General features: G+C 38.3%; 1 protein-coding gene across 8 annotated transcripts in view; it reads right to left on the bottom strand.

The window, feature by feature from the left end:
- Positions 1 to 1853: 1853 nt before the first annotated feature.
- The window catches only part of amph (amphiphysin), a 31641-nt gene continuing 22539 nt past the window's right edge, over positions 1854 to 10955 (bottom strand). For 4 of the 8 annotated variants that reach the window (XM_044134249.1, XM_044134250.1, XM_044134252.1 and 1 more), the window contains 9 exons: positions 10558 to 10581; positions 8778 to 9284; positions 6809 to 6850; positions 6236 to 6496; positions 4227 to 4265; positions 3453 to 3500; positions 3016 to 3204; positions 2832 to 2933; positions 1854 to 2751 (listed from right to left, as the gene is read on the bottom strand). In XM_044134249.1, the coding sequence (XP_043990184.1) occupies positions 2647 to 2751; positions 2832 to 2933; positions 3016 to 3204; positions 3453 to 3500; positions 4227 to 4265; positions 6236 to 6496; positions 6809 to 6850; positions 8778 to 9284; positions 10558 to 10581 (1317 nt within the window). In that variant the 3' untranslated portion in view covers positions 1854 to 2646. The remainder of the gene's footprint in view (positions 2752 to 2831; positions 2934 to 3015; positions 3205 to 3452; positions 3501 to 4226; positions 4266 to 6235; positions 6497 to 6808; positions 6851 to 8777; positions 9285 to 10557; positions 10582 to 10955) is intronic. The other 4 variants (XM_044134255.1, XM_044134256.1, XM_044134254.1 and 1 more) reach the window with 3 other exon arrangements.

Raw genomic sequence — 10955 nt, 5'->3', positions numbered from 1 at the left:
CAGCCTCTATACCAAAACCAAATAAAAATGCCCAGGAAAGAAACACATAACTGTGTATCAGATCCCAGCCATTTCTGTCTAAATCACAGAAATGCCTCTTTGTGTTCCATTACCAAAATATAGTAGGTGATTTGCAGGGGAAATTTTACTTTACAAATTACTGAGTATTCAGTAATTTTAAATGATTACAAGTCTTCTCAGGAAGTCACAGGAAAGCACCATGACTGGCAAAACACTCAGGCGATGAAGTGCTGAGAATCCGCTCCTTTTGAATCCTGGAGATGACGAGCTGATGCAACTCAGGTGTGCTGCAGTGTGGACAGGGCTCCAGACAAGGCGATGATGTCTGGAGCCCTCTGGTGGGTAAACAGTAAAGCAGCAGGAGAAAAAGAACCCACAAAGAAGATCCAAAAAACCCCGGTACCCAACACAGGGAAGGTCCGGCTGTCAGCCGCTGTGATTACTGGAGCAGCTGAAAGATTCCAGGGACGATGGAGATATGATCAGCTTATTTGGGAGGTAGAAAATGTGGAGCCCTCTCCAAGAAGAAATTTTGTAAGAAGTAAATTGTAAATATTGATTTGTGAAATGAACTGTCAGTCTCACTTTTTGAGATTACTGGTGTCATCTTGTTGAGCGCAAAGCAATAAAGTTAAAGATAATTTGAATATCAGATAAACTGTTTTCCTTTGATGTCTGAATGAAAAAGCTGGGTTTAAATGATGCTTTTGGTGGCTATAAATGGGTAATAAGGTTGTTATAGGTGTGAGACAGACTGAAGTCAGACACATTTCTACAGCATTTAGTTACTTTTACTTTAATTTCTTTAGTTTTGTATTGAAAACATGTTATAAAAATAGCCATAAAATCTGTTTTTATGAAGTGGCTTTTAAAGTGAAAAACATTCTAGACCAGGGGTCCTCAAATTCAGGCCTGGAGGGTTTATTGATGTTTCTCCTTTCCAACACTCTTGAATGACATGGTTGAATCCTGAGTGTTCGGTTAAGTTTTCAGAGCCCTTCTATCAAACTCATTATTCGACTCGGGTTTGTTAAAACAGATATACATCTAAAACCTGCAGATTCCAGCCTACAAAGAACAAGTGCCTTGTTACTGAAAATGTGCTTTATAAATCAAATTACCTTAACCCTCCAGGCCTGGAGTCGGTATTCCCTGCTCTACACTTTGAAGATAACCAGATCAACATTTCCAACCATGTACACATGGAGGGGTTTTATGTTTGCTCATGGCCTTTTGACGCATTTGGTTCAATAATGCATATTTAGGAAAAGATAACTGCTGTCAGGAGTGCTCAAGTCTAGTCCCGGAGAGCTACCATCTTTTATGCATCCCTGCTCCAACATGTCTGGATCAAGTGAATGGTTTATTAGCAGACTGCAGAGCTGAGAGGGAAGTGAGCCTTTTGAATTTAGAGCAGGAATACATGTAGAAGTTGCATTCCTGCAGTTGCATAACATTTAGGATGGTAGCTAAAATGTCTGGAGGAACCAACTGACTCACATCTTCCTTAATTAATCATCTGGACAAAGTTTATGAAGATTTAGTAGTAGGATGTTGACTTGGGATCTTAAACTTAAGTTATATTACCCTCTAGATGAACATTTTAGAAAGTAACATAGGAAAATAAAGGCCTAGAAAATCAAGTGTTTTTTTAATGTCTTTCTCCTGAAGAGGGCATCATGGACTTATGATGTCTGTAGATCTCAAACTCGCTAATCGTGAAGCTTGAGCTGAAATTAGTTTTCTTTAACAAAACGTGTTCACCTGATTTATCAGTTGTTGCAATGTTATGTCTGTGATTCTGTAATCTAGGAGAGAGATCTGCAACAGTCTTGATTTATAAATTATGCTTTATTTGTTCTTTTACACAGGTTAGTTTTCTACATTACCTAAATGTCTACAGGTAGCCAGTAATTGGCTAACAAAAGATATTTTACTTTATCTAATGAGTCTGTAAGTCACATTGTCAATCATAGCAACAAACATTGCATATTAAATTTTATATATTTCTTTCTGTCCATTTCAACATAAACAGATTGACTTGGATTTTCATTAAGGAAAATTCTATAATTTCAATCATTCTTGAAGTGATTTTCATAGTCAGATAATTCATATCAGGATTCCAGAAACATTTTATCACACATGAACCAAACATCCATCAACGTGTATTATACAATAAAACAGTGACTGAAGAACCACAGCAACAATGACCACTAACATCAAGATACAGGAATCATTATTTTCATATCACACATAAAAGCACTGAAATAGATCACCGCACAAAGTTGATTGGATTTTTCAAGTTAATTACAACACACATGCTGTGAGGGAGCTACACGTCACCTCATTAGTTTTACAGTTAAAAAATGTAGAGATAATTTATCCTTTATGTTGCATTCCAGCAAAAATTCTCCATTAAATATTTCTAGTTTTAGTACAAGGAAACATGTAATTCAGAGAAGGTACAACAGGGTGACTTCATGCTGAGAAGGAACTGTTGTTATGTTTTAGCAGCTGTCGATGCAACAGGTTAGTTTCCTGAAACTGAACAGGCTCAGCTACATGCTGTCTTGGCAGATTGCATACATATTTGAGAGATTCCTCTTTATCTCTTACGTAAAGTTGTTAATTCAAACGCTGAGTAAAGTTTTCAGGGAAAAGTCCTCTTTGTGCACCAACGCCGAGGTTTGACCAGTCACTTTCCTTTATGCCTGTGAGCCAGCCTGCTTCCTGTAACACAAATATCATAATCAGATGAATGTTTTCATATTTCCCACTGCTTGTTTTCTTGCAGCTCTGGTTGCTCTTACTTGATCTTCCATTGAAGCAGTAGGCACCACCAAAACAACATCTCCTCTTTTCAGTTCAAGCTCATCTGAATTTGCAGCCTCAAAATCATGCAAGGTCTCCACCTGAAGCATGAAAGCAATATCTAAGAAATAACTTAAATCCAAACGGGTAAAAACAGTAGCAGGTTAGTTTTACAAGACCTGCCTTGTACAGAAAGTCATCAGGAAATCCTGAGCCTCCGCCTGATGGACTGATGTGTTTGAGGCCGCAGCTTTGTGGCGTCGCCGTGGCGTCGTCGACAGCTGTGGGTGAGATGATGTCAGCATCTCGGTCATCGTCACCTTCGTTACTGGAGGCAGGTTCAATCACTACAGAGGGGATGGGCATCTTCTCCTGTACAGAAGTCAGAGTTCAGTTTATTTATTCAAGGACAAAATACGAAAAGCATCAACCAGGAAAAATTCAAGTTTTTAAACTCATTAGCTGGATTTATCCTGGTTATATTAATAAATACAGAAATATTTTTTAGGTTAAAGGAGAAAATGTTTGTGACAGGTGATGTTTCTAAATAGTGAATTATTCAGTTAATAATTCTGTTTCTTCCATTGACTTGGTCCTGAGTCGTGTCCGGTTGGGCTCACCGATGGAGCCGTTTCACCTCCAGATGATTTGGTCTCAGCCAGAGGAACCTGTTCAGAGACTTCAGTTAAATATTGCAATTGGATTCCATTCATCTCATTAACAAACGAGCAGGACAGAGATTCTCAACTTCTAAATAAATGACTTCATTATTTTTCTTAGCAGCATAGTAACAGCCACAGTTGTTCTTGTTTTCTACTGACTGGTGCTGAACATCGTCCAGCAGGAATCAACCATTTCCTGCAGATCCAGGAGGTTCAGGGGAAATATCTGCTGTTTGGTCTGGGAGGGGGAACATTTGATTTTTACTGCTACAAACTATTTTAGAAAACACAATATAATTAATTTTCTAATTGAAAAGCTCCATTTTTTAACATTTCTATGAACAAAAACACTAAAATGTGGAGGCCCCTGTTGGTCAGGGGCCCTTTGAATTGTCCTAACTTTTTTACGGTGCCTCTGTTCACCAACAATCCGACTCTTCTGAACTTCTCTTCACTAAGAAAATACAAGCGGAGCCTCGCTGAGAGCCGTTCTTTGTTCTTGTAATGCAGTAGCTTTCATTATTTTACTTAATTATATACATTGGTATTTATTTAATTAGCAAATAAATAAAACAAGAATGAAAGCACACAGAGCATGTGCATTGTCCATTGACTGTTTTTGGTCAAAGTGGCAGCAATAATCTCTGCCATGATGGCCGACATCACAGCGTTGTGCTTCATTAATTAGTGAAAATTTAACAAGAAATATAAAAAGTAATTGATTTAACAAACCTCAGCAGGCTCTGGCTTCTCCGGACTTCCAGCTTTAGTCTTTAGAGAGAAACACAACAAATGAAACTCAGAACTATGAAAAGGTTCACAAGAGAAGGAAACGTGTTTGAAGATCGAAATGTTCTGGTAAAGAATATCAACGCTGAGGTAGGGCGGGGCATATGAAAAAAATCTAATATATTGATAGATTTTTGCTCCATCACAATACATGATATATCACGATATTTTAAATAGAGCTCCAATGTTATTCTAAACTATAGACTCTTTGCAGCATGATGTCATTCACACAAGTTCCCGCCCCATTTTTCTACTAGACTTAAATGTAATCTCCATATTTGAAATAAAAAGAGATGCAGTGTTTTTGCTATGAACCATCTACACTATAACTAGATAACAAGGTCAGAAAAAAAGTTTTAATTAAAAAATTAGCGAGGGAGAAGGAATGTAGTGACTCTTTGTCCAAAACTCAAATCCAAAAATAAAAAAACTTCAGACTTCAAAGTGATGAAAACAAAACGTGAATTCAACTGTAATAGTCTCCTGCTGCCCTGTGGGTTTCTAGTTTACAGTTTCAAAAATAACAAAAGTGAAAAATAAAGTTCTTTGTTGCTTTATTCAGGCAAAACAAGTTACAGACTCTGATTGTCTCACCTGTTCTCTGACTGCAGTAACTGGTTGGATAGACTGACTGACGATTGGAGGACGGACTGAAATGACTGACTGGTTAAAAAACTATGACCACCCACGAGCAAAATAAGCTACTTAAAACCTCCCTATTTATACAATCAAACGTCCCAAACTGAAAATTAACTTAAGTGAATTACTAGCAAAAAAAACTATTCTAAATATCTAAAATTAAACAAAAATTCTAATTATAAATCAAAACGAAAGTAAGCAAATAAAAAGAAACTAAATAATCTAAATGATAAGATTTAACTGAAAATAGAGAAATAGCTCCTACAGGGAAGTAGGTCAGTTATGCTTGACTGACAAATAGATGTGCTGTCAAATAAATTGTGTTTTGGTTCAACTTAAAAATAAAAAAAAGCAACCTACATACAAACTGACAGATCAGTAGAGCAGCTGTTCAAATTAGCTAATCTACTTGTAAAAGAATAATCTGTTAGGAGATTACTTAACTTTGTGGTAATAGTTTTATAATTATTTAATGTTGTTCGAAACCCTCCATATAAAATCTGAATTTCTAACAGATTATTGATCCAGCGCTGTTTTTCTTTAGAGATAAACTGATTTCTTCTTCTTCATGCAACTTATTGATGTGCATTACCGCCATCAACTGGAATGGAGTCGCGGATCGGGATGCTACATAACCCCCCCCCCCCAAAAAACATAAATAAATAAATAAATAAATAAATAAATAAATAAATAAATAAATAAATAAATAAAATAAATAAAATAAAATAATAAAATACTTAAAAATAAATAAATAAATCTTATATCCTTTCTATCAATTTCCCTTTCTTAAGGTCATTTATTAAATAACAAAAATATTAAACTGATTCCTCTTTCGTTTCCATCTCATATAGACACGCGCCTCAAACTCTCGCTGTCGCCATGTTTGTTTTCTACGTGCAGCGTGATTGGCAGAAAAAATTCAGGTTGGGAGGGGGAGGGACTAGTGATGCGTTTGTAGGGTGTCAGATAAACCATACTCGTAGTGAATTTGATCGTGAAAGTTCATAATTGGAACGACAATTTATACTCGGTGGTTGAGATGGAAAAATTTTAACCATCGTAAATTGAAAAAGTCGTAATACATCAAACATACTCGATACATCGCCCAGCCCAACGCTGATGTTGCTGATCAAGAAGGAACCTTAACCTTCACCTGGTCATTTAGGGTGACTTTAAAATGATGATCATCAGATTGATGATGATCAGATTGATGTTGATGATGATCAGATTGATGATGATGATCAGATTGATGATGATGATGATCAGATTGATGATGATGATGTATTAATTGGTTTCGGAGCATTTCTACTCACTGCTGGCTCTTCCTGCTGATTCTGTGAAGGTTTTTCATCCTCTTCATCAGTAAGAGCCTGATGTTCTTGGGCTTTACCAGCAGGGGGAGCTGGAGCTTCCTCCACTTTTGATTCCAGAGGCTGCTGTTCAAAGTCGTCATCAGCAAGAAGAGATGCACTCGCACACTCTTCTCCAGCAGGGGGCGCTGTAGCCTCTTTGAATTCATTGGCTGTTTGTTTCAGTGATGCTGCAGGAACTTCTTCTGTTGATTCACTCTCATTCTTCAGCAGAGAAACACTTTTTGAGCTCAAAGTGAGGTCAGTCACTCTGCCACCTGAGATTCTACAGAAATCAGCCCAACGATCCGAAGAAGTAACTTTTCCTAAGTTGACGTGATTTAAAGACTTCTCCAGCAATAAATCTATTATCTTCTTAAGGAAAAGTTCCACATCCACTAAAACAGTATCTTCTAATTTCAACCTACAAAGGCTAAATGACGAAACAAGCTAATCTCTACTAACTGAAGACTTAAAACAAACTCTTTTTTATATTTAAGGAAAAAAAAGTTTAATTGTACATGTTGAGAAACTCACCATCTTATCGAAATCTGTAAAAAATGATGGAGCAGCAGCATCCTGAAGGTTGCATGCAACAAAAACAGAAAATAAATTAATAGTAAGCAATGATTCTTAATAACATAATTCAGGGATAAAGACTAAAGAGTGAAAGTAGGATAGACTAACAAACACTAGGAAAGGAGGAAAGATGCTAGTAGCATCTTTTATGCTACTAGTATATTTTGATCTACATGCTGGTTGGGTCACAGTCCTCTTTAAAAGTTACTTCTGTCAAGTACAAAGCTCACTATCTGATTTCTGTTCTCCTGAAGATAAAACATTGTGTGACCATAAAAAATCATCTTACTATTAATGTGGAATAAGTTAAAAACATTTGGAAAAAATATTTTAAAACTGTACAGAATAATTAACACTGAAGTAAGTGAAAGTCTCCATATAATATATATTGAACACAGAGTTCAACAAGCAGAAATGAGAAATATCTGAAACTGTCCTTTGTTCATCACTTCTCCAATTGATTTAGTGACATTAGCTATAAAGGTCTATTAAAATCAACAATCCCCTAAATTAAATTTCAGAGATACTCAATGATAGTATTTGGGGTATGAAGCTAGCTGAGGTGAAAAGATGGTTTAAATGTAAAATGGGTATAACGGTACCAACAGAAGACTTTTAGAGACAGGAAACAGGATGAGAAGGAGCTCAGGGTGGGATCCTGGTTCTACAAATATTTCATTCAGTTCCTTAGTCTGTGAAAGGGTTAAAGAAAGGAATGGACTTGTATTGACCTATTTACTACTGTACACTAGTCTACCATACTGGAGGAGGAAGAAGGAAGGCCAAGTACCTCTTCCTTTCCTGTATCTAGCTCTTGGTACAACTTTCCCAATCTCCGGTTTGCAGCCTCATCTTCGGACATATCTGAATTTTCTTGTTCTTTGTGATTTCTGGGTTTGGTAACGTCTTTCTTTCCCTCTGTTGCAGTTCCACACATGTAGTTTAGGTAAGTGACAGTAGAGTTGAAGCCATGTCTGTCACTATAAACCAAGCTGTTGGACAATGGATCTTCAGTTCCTGAGGCAGCTGTTGGACAGCTTTTATCAAAATGGTTTGAATTCTGCCCACATCCAGCAATTTCACCAACCACAACACTGCAGTTCCCTAAAGTTCCAGCAAATTGGTCGAACGCAGCAACACCCTCGTTGTCTCCAAGCTGGGTTTTAGCAATTGTTTGAGATTCAAACCCAACTCCACCCTGTGATTCTGCAAACGGATCCGATTCAAACCCAACTCCACCTTGTGATTCTGCAAACGGATCCGATTCAAACCCAACTCCACCTTGTGATTCTGCAAACGGATCCGATTCAAACCCAACTCCACCTTGTGATTCTGCAAACGGATCCGATTCAAACCCAACTCCACCTTGTGATTCTGCAAACGGAACCGATTCAAACCCAACTCCACCCTGTGATTCTGCAAACGGATCCGATTCAAACCCAACTCCACCCTGTGATTCTGCAAACGGATCCGATTCAAACCCAACTCCACCTTGTGATTCTGCAAACGGATCCGATTCAAACCCAACTCCACCCTGTGATTCTGCAAACGGAACCGATTCAAACCCAACTCCACCCTGTGATTCTGCAAACGGATCCGATTCAAACCCAACTCCACCCTGTGATTCTGCAAACGGATCCGATTCAAACCCAACTCCACCCTGTGATTCTGCAAACGGATCCGATTCAAACCCAACTCCACCCTGTGATTCTGCAAACACAAATGAATCCAGCTCAGCAGGGTCAGAATCCACCGTTTTGGCAGACAGCTCTTTATCTTCTCGTCCTAGTCCTTCAGAGATATTTCTAAAAAGTGATGCTGGGTCACTTTGTTTGCCCAACTCATTTTTATCTGTTTCACCTTCCTGGTTCTCCACAATGTTCACAGGAAGTTGATTTTCGTTAGAAAGGTCATCATCTGCACTCACCCAGCCTCCACCTTGGCCACCATCAGCCCATTCTTCAGCTGTCTCATATTCAGACCCAGACCCATCCAGAGACCTGGACCTCTTATCTCTTCTGTCGCCTGTGCCATCCTCAATATCTTCACCAAACTCATTGGTGAAGATAAGTCCAGGCGTAGATTTTCTACGATTTTCCAGCACCACATCTTCACTGTCTACTTCTACCTGGTCAGCCTCATCTTTAGCATTACTAGTTGTAGATGGATGAAGGTTGGAGTGAGTCATGGTTTCCCAGCTCCTAACCTCATCTCCCTCGTCTCTGGGCTCACTGTCCTGGACAGCAGTTGTGTCTCCAGCTGGTAGTGAGCTTTCCGCCTGGGGCCAGCACTCAGCTCCACCCTGAACACCGACCTGCTCCCCCTCAGCCAGAGTTCCTGAAGCAACCGGGACTGTCGCTGAAGCAACATCTCCATTTGCTGACATCGAACCAAAGTCTGCAGACCAGTCAGCAACAAATCCAGCATCGGCAGCCTGTTAGAGCAACACAAAGAATTTGGGTTAATGATTGAGCCTTGCTCTATAGAGAAACACAGTGAAAAGATTTATGGAAACATTGATACCTGATGTCAGGGTAACCTAGTTAAGATTACTACATGTTAAGATGAAGGAGTTAAGACAAACATGACTAAACTGGCTTATTTGTTGTAAATGTGTGGATGCACTAAAACATTACCTTCCAACTCTGATGTATCCCAGGGTTTTAAAGTAGATGTAATTAAACATTTGCTTCATAAACCTTCTCTTCATCAAGATAATTTAAACCATTACAGACCTATATCAAAACTATATTATATCTCCCTTGCTGATCTAAAATCTTTCAGAAAATAGTTGCTGATCAAATGTGAGCATCTAAACCAGGGTTCTCAAACTGCATTTCTCAAGAGCCGGAGTCCTGCCTTTTTCTGGGGAACCTTTGTAATTTTATAGACTTGAATACTACTTAACACTGATCTATTAGAACACAAAATGGGTTTGGAAACATCATTAAGCCTTGAACTTCATAGACAAGTGCACCCAATCAATTTATTTGATAGCGCCTCCATTTACTACGGTTGGTGCAGTTTGCTGTGATGCTAGACTGATACACACCTTTGATAGATCTGTAGTCCAAGGCGATAAAAAAAACATTGAGTTATTTGATCACAACAAAGGATATTATGTTTGGCTGCAAAAACAACACAGCTTTCCAAGAGAAAACACTTGCCTGTGCCATCTCCACGGTATTTGGTGGAGGTTCCATCATGCTTTGGGGTGGTGTGACCAAAGCCCGTAGTGGGAATCTCATTAAAGTTAGGGGTCACATGGATTCCACTAAATATCAGCAGATTAATGAGTATAATATCTGTATAGTCTGTTCTGTGAGGCCATTCCAGACCTGAATATCATTACATCTGATGGATGATTTGAAGTGGGTTGTCCATGCTGAGCAACCATCAAGCATAACTGAACTGGAGATGTTTTGTGAGTCTCTATCTTTGGACGTTTGTCTTATAACCTCATGGAGGCTGGGAAACTTTTATGATATATGGCACTAAAGAAACAAACCATAACTAACTGTGTTCATCTGTTATGAGATATATCAAACTGAAATATCTGTTCAAAACACCCAAAGATTTGAATATGAAAATAATTAAGATGATAAGAGGTGCCCAATTTTTTCACATGACTGTACTTCGAAATCACAGATGCATAAAACAACAGATAAAGAAGTGAAGAGTGTCAGTCTGCTGAGATCCATACTTACAGGCTGAGTCGGTTGGGCATTTCCCTAAAAGAGGGAATAGAAAATGGCTCATATAAGTACACAAATTCCTCTAGTCTGTTCAATAATTATGATGGAGAAACGCTGCTATAGTTTAAGACATGGAATTACTTTATAATCGAAAACAACCAGACAGGCACCAACATCAGTTAGATGGAAATAGCTTCATTCTACCAACATACTTGGATATCTGCTGTGATGCTCATTTAAACAACCACAATATTCTTCAACTGGCTGAATTATTTATTTTACAAACTACTGAGGACATGGAGAGGATTTCTACAGAGGCCTCTAGGGGCCTTGGGGATTTTTTATCTTTTGCGTTCTCTCGCATTAATGTACTGATCAGTTATACGGCATAATTGAATACTGTAAGCCTT

This window comes from Gambusia affinis, linkage group LG12, assembly GCF_019740435.1.
Source record: "Gambusia affinis linkage group LG12, SWU_Gaff_1.0, whole genome shotgun sequence".
In the NCBI taxonomy this organism is placed as follows: Eukaryota; Metazoa; Chordata; class Actinopteri; order Cyprinodontiformes; family Poeciliidae; genus Gambusia; species Gambusia affinis.
This window is presented reverse-complemented; position numbering and strand designations above follow the sequence as displayed.